We start from the raw sequence: 22,775 nt of genomic DNA on the forward strand, positions 1-22,775 counted from the left end.
GTGCACTATCCATGTCCACAGCCATGTGTGCCTCTGTGCACGCACTTATCGGAATCCAGTGCACTATCTATGTCCATAGCCCTGTATGCCTGTGTGCACGCACTTATCGGAATCCAGTGCACTATCCATGTCCACAGCCATGTGTGCCTCTGTGCACGCACTTATAGGAATCCAGTGCACCATCCATGCCCACAACCAGGTCGGCTTCTCCGGCTTTCGAGTTTACATGAGTATTCTTGTGTGATGTTGAACTTTCCTTCAGGGTAAGTTCTGGTTTCAGTGAATGAAGTGTATAGTAGTGTTTTGGTTTTTTTGTTTGTTTGTTTTCAATTTTCTGAAGTCATTTGTATACTACTAATCTTATTTAATCTTAAATGTTTTGCTCAAATCATAACTTTGTATAAGTGTGTCTGTGCATGTGTGCATGTAAGTTTTAAACTAGAAGTTACTTTTTAAATGCTTCTCTCATACAGTAGATCCCAACCAGTTTCCATTTCCTCCATTCCTCCCAGTCCCCTCCCCTCTCCCAGATCTACCTCTCCTCCATTTCCCTTGAGGAGAGAACAGGCCTGGAATATCCACTGAACAGCCTAACACGATAAAATAAGACTAGGCACGAACCCTCACAACCAAGTAGGAGGAAAAGGGTCCCAAGAGTAGGCGAAAGAGTCACACACGTGCGCGCGCACACACACACACACACATGCACACATACACGCGCATGCACACGTGCGCACATACACACGCACAGACACACGCACACACACGCACACATGCACACACGCGCACACACACATGCACATGTGCGTACACACACACACATACACACACACCCTGCTCACACTTTTAGGAGTGTCACAGAAACAAAGCTAACAACCATAGCATATTTTCAGAGGACCTAGAACAGTCTCATACTGGCTGTGGGATTGCTGCTTCAATCTCTGTGAGCCCCTGCAAGCCTTGCTTGCATAACTTATGGGAGTGGCCAACGAATGTCTGGTCTAATTTGAGACCCACACCAGGAGAGGCAGGCCATGCCCTGGCATTTCCTGGATAACCAGAAAATAGAGGCTGGATAGTCCAGAGACCTAGGATAGGAAAAACATCAATAACATTATTCCTAGTGATAGTCTGCTATACTCATAGGTCAACGCCTAGCCGGATTGTCATTAGAGAGGCTTCCTGCAGCAGCTGATGGGGACAGAACACTGAGTGACAAGAAAGCCCAAATTAGAGATCTCCATTAGGTACTTCCCCTTGGAGCTCAGGGAAATGCTGAAGAAGATGGAAGAGAAGAGAAAAGAATTATAGGAGCCAGAGAGGTTGAGGACACCAGGAGAACACGCCACACAGAATCAATTAGAAGTTTCTTATATATTAAATATATACAGTCTGAGCTGGTTATGGTTGCTCAAGTGAGTTTTGGTAATTTGTATTGCTTAAGAAATTATGTTTTAGCTACTTGTCCATTGCTGTGAGAAAACCCCGGGACCCAAAGCAACTTGGGGAGGAAAAGGTTTATCGTATCTTACAGACTCGAATCTATCATCCAGGAAAGCCAAGGCAGGAATTAGGAGACAGGAACTGACACAGAGGCTGTGGCTAAACACTACTTACTGGCTTGCTCCTCATGGCTTGCTCAGCCTGTCTCCTTATACCATCCAGAACCACCAGCCCAGGAGTGGCACTACCTACAGTGAGCTTGGCCCTCCCACGTGAATCACCATCAAGACAGTGCTCTGTAGACTTGGCTAAGTCCTAAAGAGGGACATTTTCTCAATACTACTTTTTCCAAGATGACCCTGAGAAGCTGGCATAAAAACTATCACTAGTTTATGTCATCTAAATCGCCAGTCTATTAGCAGGAAGTCACTGGAAATGGCCTCTCCTATCTCTTTAAGATCTGCAGACTCGGGTGATGTGTGCCACCTCCTTGTTTCTGCTGCTGGCAGCTTTCTCTCTGCTTCTTCTCCTCTCTGATCACTGTGCTAGAGTCTTGCCAAACTTCTCATTGATGGACTTTTCATTTTAGCAGGTTTCCACTCTGAACTTCAGCATTGCTTTATGTCCACGCCCGTGATTTACTTCATTCCTTTTCTAGGCTATTAAGATAGGCTTGATGGCCAATTGTTTGAGCTATTTCCTATTTTTTAAAAAGGGCAGGCAAAACTCTAGGCATCCCTGCAGGATCATTTTGAGATATTCCATTTGCTTCAAATTTCTCTGCATTTCTGTTGTGAGTTTTTCTTGGAACTTTGGGTTTCTCAGAAGTTAAATATATATTTTAATTTAGTCTGGCTATTTTTGAAGAGATCTTTTTTGTTATTGATTTCCAATTTTGTTCCACCCTAGTCTGAGAACATATTCTATATGAATTAAGGTCTTTGAAATCTATGGACTTGTTTCATGTCCCAGAACAGGCTCTGTCCTGGTACAGAGGACTCATGTACTTGGAGGAGGACGTGATCTCTGAAGGTGTTCTGGGCGTGAATTCTGTGTCAGCCTGGTGGTGCTGGTGGGTGTGTTCAAGCCTGCGCAATTGCCTCAGTTTCTGTTTCTAATTTTTGTGGAGGATGTAGAAAAGACCTCTGAGATGCATGGCCACAGTGTGCCCTACACATTTTTTGAGGGGGGGGGCTTTAATTTGCATGTTCAGAAGCTCTGAAGAAGGCTCACTGTATTTCGACTCCTCACGACTTCCTTTGAGGGGTTTCTCTGCCAATGGCGTGAGCAGTCCCTCCTGCCTCTGACAAATGTGTTTGCTCTGAGGTTCTTCGTGTCTGTAAATGGCCTTTTCCAGCTTTCTTTGCCTGGGATGAGAACGGGTGCACCCTTTGCCCTCCTTTCTTAGTAGGTATTCTGTGGCAGCATGGACTCTGGTCCTGCCTTTCAGCTACACACCTTTTTATTTAGAGTGTTCAGAAGATTTATGTGAGTATGATTGGTTTTTCACATTTAAATTTACTTGTGGGTATGTGGGGTCTTAAAATATTTTATGTATATGTGTGCATATCTGGGTATATTTATGTGTGCCACATGTATGAAAAAAGCCCCAGGGAGTTAAGACAAGGGCATCAGATCTCCTAGAACTGAGTTAAGAGTGTTGTGAGCCACCATGTGGCTGCTGTGAATCAAAACGAGGTCCTCTGCACAAACAGCCAGTGTTTTTAATACTGAGCCATGGTTTTCTCTCGAGCCTTGTTTGTCACCAGGCATGACTCTGACATTGTGCCAGGGGTTGAACTGAGGGCTTCACACTTGCTGAGCAGGCACTCTGCCCACTGAGCCATGCCCCAGCCATGCCCCAAAGCCTGGTTATGCTGCCTTCCTTCCGGCTGGGGCAATCACCTTACAGTAGTTGTGTCTCTGACTCTCCATTGCCATTATTGACCAGCTCAGCTTTCCTGGTCTGGAAGGACAGCTCAGAAGCTAAGAGCATATATTGCTCTTTCAGAGGAACCAACCGAGTTCAGTTCCTAGCAACATTGGGAAACTCGTAACTGCCTGGTAACTCCAGCTCCACGGCATCCAATGTCTTCCTCTGTGGCCTTCAAGGGCCTTCAGCGAGGCCTATACTCACATGTGCATAGACATACCAAGCAAATACACATAATTAAGAAATAAAGTGTTTTTTTTTAAAGCTAGATTTCCTTAAAGAAGATTAAATACAAATATGTCTATATATTGCAGGCACCATCCCCATGCCTGCCTTGCTCAGGCTTCAGGTTTCCGTGTGAAGCCAGCAGCCCTTTCCCTCCCGCCTGAAGGATTTCTTTGGCCATCTCTCTAAGCCATTGATTCTTGCTGCTTTCTCATTTCTGCAAAAGTGGTTGCCTTCATCCTGACAAGTATTTTTAGCACATGTTAAGTGTGAATAGCCTAAGTTGTCTTCCAGTGAGTATCCTCTCAGTGTGTTGCTTCTGGGTGGCTCTGGGTCCCTTCACTGTGCCCCAGTGTGCCTGTGGAGGCCCCTGAGGTGTTTTCTCTGTCAGCCATGGTGATGACAGGCTCGACGTGAACTCCTTCATGCTGCTGGAGCTTGGCCGAGCCTTTCCCGAGTCTCTGTAGGAGTGGGGAGTTTCAGTTGGCTGACACACATCGTGAATCTATTTCTTGGTTGTCGGATGCTCTTCCAGTCCTATAAATATCTGTTGAGGTTTATTCTGGGAAGCAGCTCGGTTACTTGGAAACGGGCTCACGCATCCTGGTCTGGTTTTTACAATTTCTTAGACAGAAGTGGAACTAAGCTCCATCTAACTGATCATTGCTTGTTCCGAAGACCAGGACCATCTGTGAACCTGTCCCAGTGTCTGGACAGTCACAGCATGTTCTGACCTGACTGATGGTCATGGGGCACAGCGTTGGGTGTCCCAGTGTCCTTAGGCCCCAGGCAGGGTCTCCCTGGCCCTCTTTCATAGGCAGATGCCAGTTCAAGGCACAAGGGACTGTGCACGCCATGGGTTTCTTGGTTCTTGTTCAGTGTTTCCAGCTGTTTGTTCCACAAATTCCAGCTGTGGGCCCCTTGGACTTCTCTACTTCACCATCAGGACTCCTAGGGTGTCCCTCATTCAGTGCCTCTCTCTTTAGCTTTTCCTCCATTTCTGCTCATTTCCAACATCTGAATCATTTATACCTTGACTCTTGTTTTGCTTGGGGTGAAGAGATGATCCAGTCCACATGTAGCAGGCAGAAGTAGAAGATGGGCTCGTGGTCTCACTTCTCCTTCTTCTTCTTTCTTGGCAGCATCTATGTAGTCCAGGCTGGTCTTGATTCACGATGCAGCTCAGGCTGGACTGAACACAACTCCAGTTGTGTTCTCACTTTTGTTTTAGATGCGGAGGTACCTTCCCTGTTCATCTGTCCTACTCTGTGCAGTATGACCTTGTACACATTATCTGAGTTCAAATGTAGCAGAACAAGTGAGCAAAGCCCCTGCCACTGCCGGGCTCCCTTGATCCATTTCTTTCCATTGAGTCAAGGTGCTTCAGGCTCTTTAAACAAGAGAGCACACAGAACGCTCTGCAGGGAGGATGCACGGCAGAGCTCACCTGCTGCACTTGAGGCCACCGCAGCTGCTCTTGTCCCATCTCTTTCTGTCCCTGTTGTTGCCTTTAGGTACCCGGAGTGAGGCAGGTTCATGATAAAGCGGTACACTCTGACTCATGGGTGTCCGTGCTGGGGCAACCCTGGGTTTCTCTCTAGCCTGTTACTCAGTTGTCTGTGGTCTGTGCCAACAGCTCAGTTCTGTGCCAATCAAGGTGGACATACCTTTTATACACTGAGGTACAGGTGCAGGCAGAGGGATAGGAGCTGATTTCTGAGGCTTGCATGTTAGGAAGTAGGGACTGCCATGGAAATAATGAGCCCTTGACAGTTAGTGTGTAGCATCCAGAAGCAGAGGGAGATATATATGCAGGAGAGGAGCAGACAGACAGGGAAAGGTCTGAGTCCTGAGAACATAGGTGTGGAGGGGCAGGCATGTCAGAGCTGGGAGAACTCAGGGCTGGTTCTGTGGCCTGGGAGGACAGAACAGGCAGCAAGGCAGTTGAGGATATCTGTGCCTCCATGATGTCAGGGCAGTGGAGGCAGAGCTTACCCATCACCCATCTTACTTCCTCTGGGGTGAATCATGGAGGCTAATGAGGTGGAGATTTGGGGAGCATGCTGAGCCTCATAGGGGGGTGCAACATGCATAGAGAGTGAAGGCCAGGTGCAGCCCCATGCTGTAGTCCTCCCTGCGCTGTGGTCCTCCCTGCGCTGCGATCCTCCCTGCGCTGCGGTCAGCTGCTAGCTGGACCATTCCAGTACCTGAGGAAGAAGCCAGCATCCCACAGTACCTGAGGAAGAAGCCAGCATCCCACGGTCCTTCCCAGCATTCAGGACTTTCTGCCTCGGTTTCTTGAATAGCTGCTTCTATACTGCTGAATCTTTATGTTAATTTCTAGTTAATTCCTAAAAACATGGTTCTGGATGTGTGTGAATAAAATCAAGTTTTCATATTTTATGGAAGAGAAACTTTCCCCCAGCATCTTTATCAACAAAACTCAGACACATTTGCCCTGTAACCTTTATTTACTTTACACAGAAAACTGTATTTATATCAGAACAAGCCCCCAGTACAGAAACCAAAATGAGTGAGTAAAATAATGCTTGCTCTGTTTTTACTCATCATTTATGATGACATTATGAATATGTACAAAATTGGGCCCATGTTTATGTATCTCCATTATAATGTATTTCTCTTTTTTTTCTCCGAGATGTCATGAATTTTTCATGTCTCAGTGACACATTGTCTCCATCAGGGTTTCTGTTGTTACAGTGAGATACCATGACCAAAAAGCAACTTGGGGAGAAAGGGTTTGTTTGGCTTTTATTTCCAGTTCACTCGCTGTTCATCATGGAAAGAAGTCAGGACAGAAACTCAAGCAGGGCAGGAACCTGAAGGCAGGAGCTGGTGCAGAAGCCATGGAAGGGTGCTGCTTACTGGCTGGCTCAGCTACTTTCTTTTAGAACCCAGGACCACCAGCCCAGCTATGCCCCACCTGCAATGGTGGGTGCCTCCCCCATCAACCAGTACTTGAGAAGATGCCCTCAAGGCTTGCCTACAGCCTGATCTTATAGAGGCACTTTCTCCATTGAGGTTTACTTCTCTCTGATGATTGTAGCTTGTGTCAAGTTGACAGAAAACTATCTGGTACACACGTGCTCTGGCACTTTGAATATAGAGGAAAACATCTGGAAATGATTTAACAGACGTCCAGCCACAGCTGTCTCCTAACTATCCCATTGTTTGCTTAGGGTGTATTTAATTTCATACATTTATAAGTAAGACAGAGAGAAGCCTTCTTTTGTGTACTAGTGTCGCTGGGATATCAGAGCCTATGCTGCCTGTCACTGCGAAGCTGAAGCAGAGGCAGGAATTGAATCTGTTAGCTACGGTTCATTCAGAGTTGGGTGACAGAGGGTTAACATTACAGAGGTGTGCCACCTCCCATCCCATCATCAGCTAGAAAACTGAACTGGCAGCTCTGGCTATCAGTGGGTCATCCATGCAGTTTGCATCTGGCCAGTTTCTCTACCCATTGCATCTTGCCCTTACTCCTCTTATTGTCCTCTCATAATCCTGGGGCCTAGGAGCCTCAGATTCTTCCTGAAGTACCATCTGGATGGGAGGTCGTTTCATAGCAGTGTGTGTAAGAGTCCTGTCTATAGCACAGGCTACCAGAGCCACTCTATAGAACATGAAAGAGCCTGACTATCCCCTGTTGCTTGTCTGATTTCTTTGGGGCAAGGGTTGTGAGGTTTCTAGATCAAAGATCAAAGACTAGGAAAAAGTAAGTATAGTCCGGAGTCCTTAGAGATGTGTGGACAGGAAGATTCGTCTTGATTTTCACCTTCTGCTCCCTAGTAGACTCTGTTCTCCAGACCATGTTCCTCAGGACCAACCCTGGTAAGAGGAATCTTTACTGTTCCCTTCATTGTTAGTGTCCCCTGACTGCTAAGTAGCAACCCTGGTAGCCTAGACCTTAGTGAAGACAGATCAGAAGTTCTCGCTGTGGCCCTACTGTGTGCCCTGTGACAGTCCTGGAGACATGGAATACACAGATGAGACTTTATTCACAAAGATCTCATGCAGGGAAACTTTCCAGTCCTGACTAGAGGTACCTGTGAGAGGCTTTCTTGGCTAAGAGTGAGTTTAATCAGGTTTGTAAGGATGACCCTGAGGCATTCACAGTGTTCTCCAGACTCATCTGTGAATGTGCCACACAGTCAGGCCCTTCCCGTTATGAATGCCACAGTACCCAGAGAATGGCTGACCTTCCCTCACCAGGGGGGAAGCCCCCAACATTCACACAGAATTCCTCTCTAGATCCTTGAAATATTCCCAGTTCACATCCACACCAACTGAAATTGTTGTGTGTATGGCTTCTTCAGACTATGAGCTAACAAATCCAGAATGCCATCATTTGCAAAGCCAGTAAGGAGTCTGCATCTGAGCCACTTCCAGTAACTTCTTTTTCTCTCTAAGGCACATGATGAATGACTCCTACTAGACATTCAGACCTCAACAGACTTGTGTCTTATCTTTCAAATTCCTCTCAAGGGATCACATTCTACATATTGGCTTGTTTTGTGTTTCTGCTGCACTGTGGGGGCGGGCCTTATCTCAGGGGCTGATTTTCTTTCCTTTCATATTTCTCAAGTGACGTGTATGGTATACATGTACATGTCCAAAGGCTAAGATGCAACTGAGCCAGGCAGACCCCAAGCCAAACTGGTCGTGCGTTCACTTGCAACCTTCTTGCATGACTGACTCGGTGTCCACATGTCTCGGGGGGCGGGGGGAGAGTGCCTGTCATTGAACCAATCTCCAGAGAAGGAGACAGATAAGGACAAGTGGTTAACAGCTGCCAGCCAAGGGACGTAAGACAGGTACCAGATCCTGATGGAGAGCCTGACCCAGCAGTATCCTGCGACTCAGAAAGATGTCATGTATAAGCAAGGCCGGCAGGGCAGGGGGCAGGCAGAGGAGCCTCTGGGGTGGTGTGCTGTAGGTACTGAAAGCACATGCATATGGTTAGAAAGGCACTGGAGAGAAGTCATTGCTACCTGGGGCTGGAGTCACAGCCACCACTGCTAGAATTACTCTGTAATTCATGAAGATGACGTAATTTCATGAGGATGTGGGCCATGGTCACCCAGGTATCTAGTTCCTGGATACTTGGGATGTGTGATACCCTCTGTGGAGCATGCGACCCAGGGCCTAATGTGGTATCGTGCACCCTGCACTGCCCATGGAGTCTCTGGAAACAGCACAATGTAGCAAGTGTGGGTCATCCAGTTTCAGTTTCGGGCCCCTGGATCTATCTCCTGACCCCATCCACAGAAGGCTACGTGGAACCAGTTCTCTAAGACCTGTTTCTCATCCTGGTGGGTCTCACAGGAACATTGCCAAGGAAATGCAAGAAGGAGTTGCTGGCAGTGAAGCTGAGGAACCGACCGAGCAAGCAGGAGCTGGAGGACAGGAACATCTTCCCCAGGAGGACGGACGAGGAGAGGCAGGAGATCCGACAGCAGATAGAGATGAAGCTGTCCAAGTAAGCGAGCACACGCAGAGCGATGCGGAGGCGCGGACTAGCCTCTGGGACCCTTTTCCCCCAGTGTCCCACAGGGCTCGCAGGTGGATGTGGGATCTGCAGCAGGGCGCTCGGCCCTTGGCATTGCATGGGGACACATACCTCTCTCTTGGGACTCCCTGTGTGTCTGTGGCTCAGGCGCATCCTGCCCTCTACCTGTCGAGTTCCCTGGGACAGTCAAACCTTTCTCCAGGTATCACTAAAATACCCCTTGGTGAACCACTGGTCTGCACAAGCCAAGGGAGATGTGTGAAGAAGGGAGGGTCTGGACCAAATTGCTGAGGACATGTTTTTGCTGTGGTAGGGCTAGCTACCTACAGCCCCTCATAAAGTCCATGCAGTTATCTCCCTCTAAGAATATGGGTCCAGTTTTGCTAGATCACCGGAGTCTTTGGGAGAAGCTGTGTGTACACAAATGTGTACAGTGTTCACACTTTGTGGGGTAGAATGTGCACAGCATGCTATGTTCTACAGGGTGAGAGATTTACTAGCATCCGTCTACACTCAGTCCCAGCAAGGTCAGGACCTCCTCCTGCCTCAAAGTCTGGCTGTGGCCTACGGGAATAAGTGGTGGATTCCTATACTTACTCTCTGGCGCCTGCCGGGTGATGGTTACTTAGCAACCAGTCTGTGCCATGGGTCAGGCCAGAGGCAAACTACCCCATGTTGGATCACAAAGGGCAGGTCTAAAGAGCATTTATAGATGGTGGAGCTACAAGAGGCAGGGCCATAGCGTACATTCAGAATGTAGGACTGGCTAGGGTGGGTCCTTGAGGGTGGGGCTATGGGTTACTGGCAGAGGGTAGGGCTGCGTGGCACCTGCAGAAGTGGAACTTCAGAGGGTGAGACTGTGAGTCCCCTGCAAGCACCTTAGCTGCAAAGGGTGCAAAGCCTGGAAGCTGCAGAGCTACTTGGTTTACGCATGTCTAAGAGGTATGGAAGACAAAGGCTGTAGTAGCAGGATTCCCCTTCGCTCACAGAACTGGGAACTAATTTTAGACTCTAGGATGTAATACATCAGCTTCTAGGTTTCTTGTCACTACATCTGAAAATGGAAAAGAATGCCAGAATTAGACACAGAGAGCAGGAGGCTGAGAGTCTCTCCTGGAGGTCAGAGGTGGCTTCTGGTATCTCTGTGTCTTCCCCGTGGGAATGGTCTAATTGGCACTCTGCCTGTGTGCCTTCTTAGGACCATCCACATTCTACTGCTAAATAATTCAGCCTCCGGTTGCCACGGCAACACATCATCTACAGTATTCCCAAGAGTATTTGGGGTTTCCATAGTGTTTTCTTTTGCTATTTCCAAATCTTAATTTTTGATTCTTCTGTGTGTTCCATGGCTTCTCTAAGTGAAGTGATTCTCACCTTCCACCCATGACAACACCCAGTATGCCTGGTCTGGGCCTCCACATGAGGTTGGGATCCTCTCTGCAGGGGTAAAGTTATGTGTTACTGCCTGTCGCTTCCTTCAGGGTTGCTGAGCTTACTCTCCAAATATATGTGAGTGAGTGGGTACAGTCCTGGTTTCACAGTCCCCAGAGCTGTGTCCTAGGAATAACCTGCAAAGGTCTGTGTGCCCCCTTATGTCCACAGCCCCCGCTAGGAACAAAGGCCCGTGTCCTGCTTATGTCCACAGCCTTCCTAGAAACATTAAATATAGAGACACCGTTAATAGGATTTCATACTGTAGGATGGGTCATCTTGTACTCCACACCCTCCCGCTTCAGTCTCCTCAGCTGGAGTCACAAGTGTGTGCCACTGGACCTACTGGCTGTCACCTTCAAGTACTGAAGAGATATCATGAGAGATATCCATTCCCATCTAGTAGTCCTTGTTACTACATGGCATCTGAAAGATGCACTGGCCTCTGGCTTATTGTGCTTTAGGGAGAGGGTGAGATGTCTTACTGGGGTGCCGTGGGAGGAGAAGTGGGCGTAGGAATCAGACAGTCAGGGAGTACCCAGCCAGCCTTCTGGGAAGTGTTCTGAACAGTAGCAGTTCTCAGATAGTGCCTCCTGCCGAGAATTCTGGAGTGCCCTATCTTACTCATGGCTTGGGTTGTCTTCTGTGGGATTTTTTTACTTCACATGTGGTATGCTCAAAGCCTGAGCCAAAACACTATACTTGGTGCAAAGATGTTGACACTCACAGTGTGTGTGTGTGGGGGGAACGGTATGTGTGGGGGGATGAAGTTAAAGGAATGTAAAGTTTCTCACTATACTTGGTGCAAAGATGTTGACACTCATGGTGTGTGTGGGGGGATGAAGTTAATGTAAAGTTTCTCGCCCATATCGTCTAGAGATGTGGAGATCACCAGAGATCACCTAGAGTGAGAATATCCAGATATGAGCTTGGCCTCAGAAAGGTAGGTTTAGCTAGCAACGATCCATCACAGCTGTGCCCAGGGGTCTCCCTCACTTTGTGAAGAGGAGTTAGTGGAGCTGCTTGCTTTTTAAAAAGATTCCAAGTCACTCAAGGGAACAAGGTCACATTCCTGGCAGGAAGAACTGGCTGGGAACTGCTACTGTCATGGCCAGGTAATCCTCATGGGCTGTTTTTCATAGACACAGGCATAGAAGCCATCAGCAGGCCTCCTAAAGAGTAAGTAACAGGATTGAATAAACAGGCCCCAGGTGCAATTAACAAGTTCCCTTAGAGCCCCCCTGTGGAGCAGATGACAGCCTTGTCCCTAGACTAGTTGGCTGGCAGTTTGCCTGAGCCTAGACTCAGGACAGGCATCTCTGGAGTGATGGGTTGTCCAGCCTCTTGTTTGGACTCCCTGGGGGAGGCCTTTGTTCTGGGCTGAGTGAGAAGCTGATTAAAGCTCAATAGCATCCTTCAGGGGTTGGCACTTAGCACATTAACACAGCGGTTAAGTGATCCCCAGCTTCTCTCTGTACATTGTGTTCTGCTGCATCCAGAACAGACCGCTACCACTGGGCCACAGAGAACACAGGGTCTCAAGGAAACAGCACTAGGCGCACTTGTACCGCCAAACAGAACAGCTACCTCTCCTGCTTGCTCAACTTGAACCCTGCAGTTGAACGAGGAGGTTGTGTGATGCTCCCAAGGGTGGGGTGGAAAGTGGGCACTGCTTCCTCACTGGATGGTGAGGCTTATGAGGCTGCCATGGAGGCTGGGTATGATGGAAGCTCTTGGGTTTGTGAATTCAGAGTTTTGGAAGTACATAATCTTACTGCATAGGCAGAGGTTACACTCCTAACAAACTTGAGTGGATTTTTGCTTCACTTCTCTCTGTCTCTGTCTCTGCCTCTGTCTCTGTCTCTGTTTCTGTCTGTCTCTCTGTCTCTCCCTCCCTTTCTCCCCCTCCCCCCCTCTTTCTTGCCCCAACTGTAAGAGTGAATGTGAGCCCAGTTCACCATGGGCACCTTAAGGCCTGTGGGCATCAGCTTGGAGACAGCCACGGTCATGAGGTAGTTGTTGCTTGAGTCCGTTTTGCAGTCCAGTGGCTCGTTTGGTGCTATGCACTTGTGGTCTCCTTGAAGGCTTGCAGAAGTGTCCTGTGCACCAGGTACTCTGCATAGCTTCAGTTTTCACATGAGGAGAATGAACACAATATCATGCCATGTGGCAACAGGTGGCTTGCTAGGGTGTAAAGAGCCAGGGCTGTTTGTGTCAACGAGCATGAACTCAACACTGCCTCTTGCCCCCCACCCCCCTGGAAGCAACTAGTGCGCAGAAGAGGGTTGGAGGCACAAGCTAGCAGCTCCTGTCAGTCCTGAAAGAGATGTAAAACAATGTTACTCTGTGGCTCAACAGCTTTGTGCTGTCCCCGGGGGGCTTCAGCCTCTCATCCTTTACAGGGCCAGCCCAGTGCTGTCTCCAGAATTACATGGCAGGGAACATTGGTGGGTAATTGTTCTCTGATACTTTCTGGTTCCATTTCTGGCTCCCAGGAAAGGAGGAGAGAAGTGGAGAGAAGAAGGAGGAGGGGTGGAGAGAAAGGAGAGAGGAGAGAAAAGAGAGGGAGGAGGGAGAAGGGAGAGGGGGAAGGAAGAGGGGGAAGGGAGGGGGAGGGAGGAGGGAGAAAGAGAGGAGAAAGGGAGAGGGAGAGGGGAGAGTGTGTTTACCCCAGGCTAGCTGGCTTATGAACTTCACTGCAGTGCTGTGACTGCTGATGTGCCCCATGTCTGGCTTTGTGTGGGCTTTGAGGACCCAAACTCAGGCTCATGCTTGTCCAGAATGTGCTTCACCCATCTAGCCATCAACCCAGGATCTGTACTTTAACAGTGCCCCCTTCCCCAGTGTCTTCAGTCCTTTATGCTGTTATGGCCTCCTTAAGACCCCTGGGAGACAATTCTCTGAGCTTTAGCATCAAAGTGATCTATGTTTCATCTTAGTCTATTTTAAGGATAATGTACACTTTACAATTAGTCTGTTAACCTTTACTGCTTTTTCCACCAAGAAGCTCAGAGCAGAGTGCACAGTTGCTGTGACAAATATGTTGTGTCGTGTTGAGTGTGTGAGGTGTTAAAGCACCTGATACATGCTTTTTGCTCCATTTTGTTGTTAAGAAAGTAGTTAGTGTATAGATTCAAGGTCTATTTCTATATTTAAAGTTTTCAGTGGGAACACCTGGTCCTTTGTGATGGGGGCTGTGTCAGTGTACTGAACATTCTGCCCTCTGGTCTCTGGAACAAGGCTTCTCTGTTACAGCCCCGCCCCAGATGGCCATTGGTAACCATGCTGTGGCGTCTTTGGAGTGGATAGAAATGTCGGTGTGCTTTCCCTCCCCATATGAGGACCTCACAGTTTAGATAAGGCTACTGTGATGCTTTGGGGACATAACCAAGGTTTATATTTTTATCTTTTTATGGATCATTTGTATAAGATGTAAAAATGTTTTAAAATGGCAATGCTAAGTGTTGAAAATATTTAAAACAAAACCCAGACGTGTTAAAAAAAGGGGGGGGAAGACAAAAAAAGGGAATCCGCCACAAATAGGAACTAATTGTCTGATACTCCAGTGGATCCCCGAGATCATGAATGAAGACAGTGACATTTCCTTAAAGGCATGTGTAGATGATGCATCCTGATAACTGTGAGCCTAAACATTATATAATAGCAAAGGGATTCTCCTGCCCAGCTTACAAGACACTTACATAATAGATCCTTAAATGTAAATTGAACAGTGCTGTGTGAACATAAATTATAATAGGGGATTAAATAACAGTGCCCAGCCTAGCCAGGTCACCGACTTTCCTGGCTCACACTGAGCTGCATGGCTATCTGTCAATGGTGCAAAGAGCCAGGACAGTTTGTGTTAACTCAGGTAGACTCACCTACTACCCAGAAGCTAAGAATAGGTGGGCAAGAAAGGCTGTGGGAGGGAGAGATGGTCTCAGTCATCCATCTTTAGTCTCCGAGGAACATGAAGGGATGTTGGTGGCAGAATTCGCAACTTTGAGCTTGCCCCATGGGCTGTGGACACTCTACCATTCACAGGGCTGGCCCAGTAGTGTTTCCGAGCCTTTCTGGGTTCTTGGCTTGTACTGAGGTCGACACCAGGTGGTACTGGCAGTGGCTTCTGTTGGGACAAGTCTCAGAGGAGGCCCATGAGGTTGATACTCCCTTAGCACCAAGCTGATATGGTGCAATGAGTATGGATTGGGGTGATGGGAGACTCAAAACCCAGGCTTGAAGGGAGAAGAGTTCTCACATTGAGTTTTCCTGTTCCCCCCCCCCCCGGTCCCATCTCTCACTGCTTGTGTGTACCGCCCACACCTGTTTCCATGTTGCATCCTTGCATTGACATGTGTATTCCACATGCAGAGAATGTGCGGGCCAGCCACACACTGGCTTCTCATTTGATCTCGCCAAATTTCCTTCTGCAGTTCAAAGTCCCATGGGAGTAAGACATTACTGGGAAGTAAGTGGCCTCCCATCCCACAGTTGTCCTTATGCTCTGGAGAGGCAGGACACAATGTAACAGCCCAGCTTGGTGCTTCCGCCTCGGTGCACATTAAGACCCAGGGACAGAGCACACTGGAGACAGCCTCCCCCAGGTGTTTGTGACATGAGACACTGTCTGTACTCGGCCTAGCGGGGGACAATTTGTGGCCAGACAGGGTCTTGCTGGTGCTTTGTAGCTGAATCCTCTTACAGGCTGGCATGGTGCCAGTGGTCTTTAGCTCTAACCACAGCCCTGTGTGGGGAGCACCTCTCATACTCTGTAGAGGAAGAAAGGAACCGAGGCCATGCTCACAGCATCTCACACTTCTAATCCCAGTGTCCAGCTCCTAACCACTGAGCAGCCATTGATGCTGCAGCCTCAGGTGCTCTACACACATTTGTGTTCAGGCAGCTGATGATTTCCTGTGTCCAAAATACATGGTCTGATCCAGGCTGCGTTAATGAGGTTGGTAATATCACATCCTTGCTCACTAGTTATTCTACCAGTGTCTGCAAGTCTGGGACTCTGCTCTCAAAGCTAAATGGGGTGGGGCATCATGTACTTAATGTTTCGACACACTGTATCATTGTTTTGGCTCTCACTGAGAAAAGAGTGCAAGTCACAGGTAACAATATTGCAATAGGGCCTTTCTATGCTGACTCTGAATGCCATCCAAACAGCACCCACTGCTCTCCTTCAGCAGGCTGGTACACGTGGCTCTACATTGCTTACAGTAACAGAGAAAGTGCAGGTATGGGAGAGTGTACACAGGTTGCCCAACAGTTTCAAATGCCCTTGCATTTGAATGCCTCTCATGGTATACACCCAACTATAGAACATCCAAGTTCATGCAGTGTGCAGCTGATGGGTGCTAGGGGCAGCATGAGTAGATATGCTCCCACAGGTATAGGTAAGTCACTGCATGCCACAAGCCAGATGGAACAGCTGCCTGCAGAAGGCCCCAGGGGTAAGGACCAGCCCCCAAAACAGTTGCAGTGGGCATTAGGGACAGGTGTGATGCCCAAGCTGGGTTTTAATGAACAGGAAGGGATATGGTCAAGTGATGGACTGGTGGGCAGGAGGATGAAACTGAAGTCACCTAGGGGCATGGAAGCCTGTGTGTGCCCTGCTCAAGTGTCACTGCTGAGTGGGTTCCATGGTTACAGCTTACTGAGGCTCCAGGTGCACAGGCGCTGCTTGAGACCAGCTTAACATCACTGACCAGAGACCTCTTTTGACTCTTCTTCCACACCCCAGTTGACATGACCCCACCCTGTCTCCCTCCATTACCTTGTCCCAGCTCCCTGTAACACCCTCAGTCTGGGCATGCTAGCTGCGTTCTACTCACTTTGTCTACTGGGGAGGACTTGGTATTCTAGGTAGTATTTACAAATGGTGCATCCTTGTGCAGATAGGTCTAAGAAACATAGCAGGTTATCCAGAGGGTCCTAACAGACCCTGCTACTGGGAGGAGCTTGTGTGTGTGCGTGTGTGTGTGTGTGTGTGTGTGTGTGTGTGTGTGCCAGTGTGTGCCTGTGTGTGTCCTACCTCACTGTCTCTGTCTCTGTTCCTCTGTCTCTCTCTCCTCCTCCCTCCATCCTCAGCAATCATTACTGCTGGTGTGGGATGCTCAGGAGGGGCCTTGTGGATGCTTTCAGAAGCTTCTCAAGGCTTAGGAACCTCCGTCTGGGAGTTCAGTTCAGTTCAGAGGCCATAGCTACACAGTGAGAACCCAGAAGACTGGAAACAGTGTTGAGAAGATCTCCCAGCCTGGGGCCATAGTATGGTCTGTGCCAGAGAAGGATGTGGGAAAGGAGGGAGGCTTGCGGAAGGTTACATAAGAGACAGGAAAACTTAGGTGTGTGTTGGGGCTCTGGCATTTGTCATAGCCAGGGGAGTTCTGTCCAAGTAAAGTGAAGCCACGCGGGCAGCTGAGCCGGGGATCAGGGCACCCCAGGCCAGCCTGACATTTTGTTAGATTTCTCATTTCCTCACACGGTTAGTGGTCTGCCTCCCAGCATCTTCACTCTTGGTCTAACATCATTACTTTGATGATGGACAGCAAGTGGCGGCTATTCATGCTCCTGTAGGAACCAGAACCAGCTCCAGGGTTGTCAGGTTACTAACCCTGTCCATCTCCTGGAAACCATGGTGTGTGGCTTCCTTTTAAAACAGAACCCCAGGAAATGCACTTTTCTTTGTCCTGGAAACCTGCAGGGTCCTAAGAGAGGAGAGAGAGAGAGAGAGTTTGAGTTTGCCATGTGAGGAGCCATGTGCTTCTGTTTGGATAAAACAGGGCGTGGTGGGTGGCTGAGATGTCCTTCTTACGTGGGATTGGGATTAGGGACTGAGTTCAGGGTCAGAGGCCTGGGGCTCAAAGCTTGACATGATGGTGTGCCGAGGGCTCCTTAAGGTCCTTGTTCCTGCTCAGACTTTTGCAAGAAAGGCATACCATCCCCAGCATAGGTATGCACTGTCCTCAGCATGCACAGTACTCCTTGGAGGGATGCGCATGGATTCCTGGTATGCAGAAGTGTATCCATGCACTTAGACTTTGAATTTGCTGGTGGGATTGGGGCATCAGAGGGACTTCCAAACAATGAATAAGTGGGTGACTACAGAGCTCACTCTTCCCCCAGTAGTCCTTGGAGAAGCAGCCTGAGAGCTAGACACCACCAGCAGGAAGAAGCCACTCTGGTCAGGCAGAGGCAGCACTCTTGGTGGTTCACAGTAGCCCCAAAGCTGCGAGAAGCACCTTCCATGCCAGAGCCATATGCTTGAGAATCGGCTAGGGGCTCCACATCCTCAGAGCGAGGATGTTTCCTGTGCCTCAAGGAACTTCACCTCTCAGGAGCCCCGTAAGGCCAGTGCACTCGGTCTGTGCCGTGGATGTGATGTGCACTGTGGTCTTTAGTTCCTGTGTGATGGACCTCATCATCCTGGCTGTATTCAAAAACCCTGAGGAGGACTGCTTATAGTCAGTCAGCAGCTGGGTACAGATGAGAGTTGAAGCTGGTCCTTATGGAGTCCTTTGCCTCTGTTTTTGAGCAGCACCTGCCCTGGCTCATCCCTGTTCTCTGACGAATAAGATTTCCATGCAGCTCTCTTCTAGCTTACATGATTCCTGTGTGTGCAGTGTCTGCTGGAAGAAGAGCCTTTCTTAGCAGTTAATTCTCAGAGAAACAGGCTCCCAGCTAAGCCCTGCCTGATGAATAGATGCTGTCTTAGGGTTTCTACTCCTGCACAAACATCATGGGCAAGAAGCAAGTTGGGGAGGAAAGGGTTTATTCAGCTTACACTTCCACATGGCTGTTCATCACCAAAGGAAGTCAGGACTGGAACTCAAGCAGGTCAGGAAGCAGGAGCTGATGCAGAGGCCATGGAGGGATGTTATTTACTGGCTTGCTTCCCCTGGCTTGCTTAGCTTGGGTTCTTATAGAACCCAAGACTACCAGCCCAGGAGTGGCACCACCTACAATGGGCCTTCCCACCCTTGATCACTAATGGAGAAAATGCCTTACAGCTAGATTTCATGAGGGAATTTCCACATGGGAGGCCCCTTTCTCTGTGATAACTCCAGCTGTGTCAACTTGACACATAAAACCAGCCAGTGTACAGGTGTATCCTTGGGAGTTGAGATCAACAGATGAGTTGGATATTTGCACAGTATCTGGATGGGAAAATGGTTGAAGGGATGGGTTGGTGGTGGGTCATTACATAGCTAGACAGAAGGGTAGATGGAGAGAGAGACCACTGCTAAAATAAGCAGATGGTTGATAAGTTATTAAGTAGCTATATATTTAGAGTGGTGGACAGACATGTGAGTGAATGGATAAACAGATGGAAGGATGGATGGATTGACAAGATAAGCAGATAGATTGGGCAGAAACAGATGGTCAAGTGATTTTTGCACTTTTATGGGTAGCCAGAGGGATGGAGTATCAGGGTGCACCAGGCAGAATGGACAAGAGTGAGCTAGCTTAACAGATTGTGCCTTGAATGAGTAGCTTCCTCCGTGCGGCAAGTTTCTAGGTGCATCAAGGCATAACATCCTGTTTACTGATTTGACATGTGTCTGGTATGTTCAGAAGCTTGTCTTGGATTTGAAAGCCCTTGGGTTTTCAGTGCACATAGACAATTCTAGAGGTGGGTTCTGTGGTAGAGGTGCACCCAGCTTGGCAAGGATACACTTTCTGTCCCAGTAAAGTAGTCTCAGAGCTAGCTACACCGAGAAGTGGGCCTCAAGCCTCTGATGGCATGTTCTTGCTCATTCTCTAATAGGGATATTTGGCCAATAGACATAACTAGAAAGACCTTTCCCTCCAGATGCTTGTGTGTGTGTGTGTGCGTGTGTGTGCGTGTGTGTGTGTGTGCATGAGTATGTGTGTGTGCATGAGTTTGTGTGTGCATGAGTGTGTGTGTGCGTGTGTGTATGTGTGTGCATGAGTGTGTGTGTGCATGAGTGTGTGTGTGCATGAGCGTGTGTGTGCGTGAGTGTGTGTGCATGAGTGTGTGTGTGCATGAGTATGTGTGTGTGCATGAGTGTGTGTGTGTGCATGAGTGTGTGTGTGTGCATGAGTGTGTGTGTGTGCATGAGTGTGTGTGTGCATGAGTGTGTGTGTGTGTGTGTGTGTGTGTGTGTGTGTATGTGTGTATTGTAAGCCACCCCATGTGAGTGCTAGGAACTGAACTCTGGTCTTCTGCAAGAACAGTAAGCCCTCCTAACTGCTGACTCAACTCTCTATCCTAGAAGAAAAAAATCAAAATAGGGTTTATTATTACTGAATTTTGGGAGTATCTTATTTAAACTGGAAAAAAAATATAGAATATCCTTCATTTAAATTCTGTTGAGACTGTCTGAATTTTCAAAAATAATGTGAGGACACCACAGCATATATGTGGACTGTAGTTAGCCTGAAATCACTCATTGGTATCCATGGATATGAGCTGATATGTGTGTGTGTGTGTGTGTGTGTGTGTGTGTGTGTATGAGTTTATTTGCATCTGCTAATGTTACAGTCATACACGCATGTGTAATACATTTGTTCACATCCACACCACCACACTCTCTGCTTCTACCCTCCTTACTGGTTCCTTCCTCTGTGTACTGGCTAGTTTTGTGTGTCAACTTGACACAGGCTGGAGTTATCACAGAAGGGAGCTTCAGTTGGGGAAGTGCCTCCATGTGATTCAGCTGTGGGGCATTTTCTCAATTAGTGATCAAGAGGGTAGGGCCCCTTGTGGGTGGTGTCATCCCTGGGCTGGAGGTCTTGGGTTCTATAAGAGAGCAGGCTGAGCAAGCCAGTAAAGAACATCCCTCTATGGCCTCTGCATCAGCTCCTGCTTCCTGACCTGCTTGAGTTCCGGTCCTGACCTCCTTTGGTGATGAACAGCCATGTGGAAGTGTACACTGAATAAACCCTTTCCTCCCCAACTTGCTTCTTGGTCATGATGTTGTACAGGAATAGAAACCCTGACTAAGACACTCTGTTTCTGAGTTTCCTTATTTCATTTTATTATTTTACATGATGGAGTCTGCAGCAGTGGACACACCCTCCTGCTGATGGTGGGGATGGACACAAACATCCCAGACACAACAGACACAGCGTGATCCAGTTAAGATGGTTCTGACCTTGGGTCCACACAAGTCTCAAGTATTCTGAGGATGACCTTGAACTTCTGATCCTCCTGTCTGTACCTTTTGGGAGTTGGGATGGCAGGTATAAGCTGTCATGCCCAGCTTGTGTTTGGAGTAGTATGATCTTGTCTACGGGAGTGAGCTCCAGCAAACACTGGAGCCTGGCTGACTCAGTGTGGCCCGACCTGCTCCACACGGACACTCCTCACCGTCTTCCTTGACAGGAGAGGGTGCAGTGGGACTCTCTCCTCAGATCGAACTCTCGTTTGCTGGGAGTCTCAGTGTGGTGCTGGGGAGTAGGGCTCAGACAACCAAAGTTGATCAGGGACAGTGTTCCACAGCAGGCACCCACTTCCCTCCCTGTACAGTGGGTGAGCCTGTGGGCAGGACTCAGGGAGATCCCTGTGGAGGAAAACAAACAAGCAGGAAGGGATGAGACCTAGAGTCTCAGTGTCGCAGCTTTCTTGAGATACAATCTCCACGTTCTCTTAATTTGGACTTGCTGTGTAGCCAAGGTTGGTACCATCTTAACTGGATCACGCTGTGTGTCGGCTGTGTTTGGGATGTTCGTGTCCCACCCACAGTCAGCCTGAGGGAGTGTCTGCTGCTGCAGAGAGAAGTCTGTGCCTCACTAGCTGGATTCCAACCTCCAGAGCAGCACCTAAGCCACGTGGGTACTCAGTCATTTAGAGTTGTTACTGGAGTCATTGCACCTACTGCCGTCTTCATCAAACCTTTACCACCCAGTGAGTGCCTTTGTTGGTCATCGCCTTCATCTTTAGGTCTAGTCTCACGCTCTAATTATCCACGTCTTCTCCAGTATCTTCCTTATCAATATCTTCACCACAGCCATCCTTCTCCTCCTCATCACCATCACCATTGTCTCAGCAACAGCCTCACCCTCATCTTCAGCCCATTTACTCCTGGTATGTCTTCATGGAGGAGAAAGCACTCAGCAGTGCTGGCTATGGACCCTCCCTGTGAGGGGCAGAGCACTCAGGAAGCATGTGCTCACTCCTGCCTTGGGGGAGCGGCTCTTGGAATTGGTGGGGCCAAGTAGGGACATGGCAGATGCTCTTCTAGCCAGGGACACTCCTGTACAGTGGTATTGTTGGGAAGTTGGTATCAAGTGTTGGTCACCCTTGAAGGGCCCGATCAGCACCTGTAAAGTGCAGGAGGGAAGTTTGGCTGACCTTTGATCCCAGCAAATCCTGAGCATGGTTACTGGGGCTACCTGTAGATCAGCAGTGTCCAGCAAAGTGAGCTCAGGCCAGTTTTTGCCTTGATCCCACTATATCCCCCTGGCCTTGGCTCTGGTCTCCTGTTCCACCTCTGTTCCCAGCTGTACCTCATGGAGAGGAGACTGCCCAAGTACAGTCAGTGTTAGAACTGACCTAAGAAGAGAGGCTAGGTAGGAAGCTGGAGTTCTCTCCTCTAGGTTCTCTAATTCTGTCATGGCAGTAGGTGGGAGGAGCCAAGGTAGAAGGTTGGACAGATAGATAGATGAGTGATTGGAGCACAGCATATCCTTTAGGGTTTTTATAAATGCCCACCCTGTTCTGCATGTGCTGCCTGGGATGTGGGCATCGAGGAAAAGCTGGGGAGGGAGGAGATGAGGAAACTCCGAGGGCCCTGGGCAACTGGACCAGTGGTGCCTTCCCTCCATTGGGACACTCCTCCATTACCAATGCAATTCAGTTCAGCCACAGAGACGTCCTGAGTGCCCTTGTGTGGCTCTCTGTGCTGCATGTGGCTGTAGTTCAGAGCCTACTCTTCAGCTCCAAGCCCTGGAGTTCTGTCACAGGGTTCTTAGGACATGAAGTCACACATGCCTGTTTGAGCATCAAATGCTGTGACCAGCCACACACTCAGAAGTGCTTCTGTTCCCAGAATGGTAGGTGGGAGCTTCTGATGGGAAGAGCCTTGATGCATCTTCCACCAGAAGAGGTGTGAGAGAATGGACACCCAGTCTACACAGACTCCACAGGCGTTTACCACATCCCATCCTTACATAAAGACACACTCACCCTCAGACTCCACAGGTGTTTACCACATCCCATCCTTACATACAGGCACACTCACCCTC

At 48.7% G+C, this 22,775-nt stretch overlaps 1 protein-coding gene across 3 annotated transcripts in view; it reads left to right on the forward strand.

Annotated features, from left to right (window-relative positions):
- The window catches only part of Phactr3 (phosphatase and actin regulator 3), a 215,404-nt gene that overhangs the window by 170,680 nt on the left and 21,949 nt on the right, over positions 1-22,775 (forward strand). For all 3 annotated transcript variants that reach the window (XM_031372946.1, XM_031372947.1, XM_031372948.1), the window contains exon 8: positions 8,945-9,098. In XM_031372946.1, coding sequence (XP_031228806.1) covers positions 8,945-9,098 — 154 coding nt within the window. The remainder of the gene's footprint in view (positions 1-8,944; positions 9,099-22,775) is intronic.

Source organism: Mastomys coucha, unplaced genomic scaffold (genome assembly GCF_008632895.1).
Source record: "Mastomys coucha isolate ucsf_1 unplaced genomic scaffold, UCSF_Mcou_1 pScaffold15, whole genome shotgun sequence".
Lineage (NCBI taxonomy): Eukaryota > Metazoa > Chordata > Mammalia > Rodentia > Muridae > Mastomys > Mastomys coucha.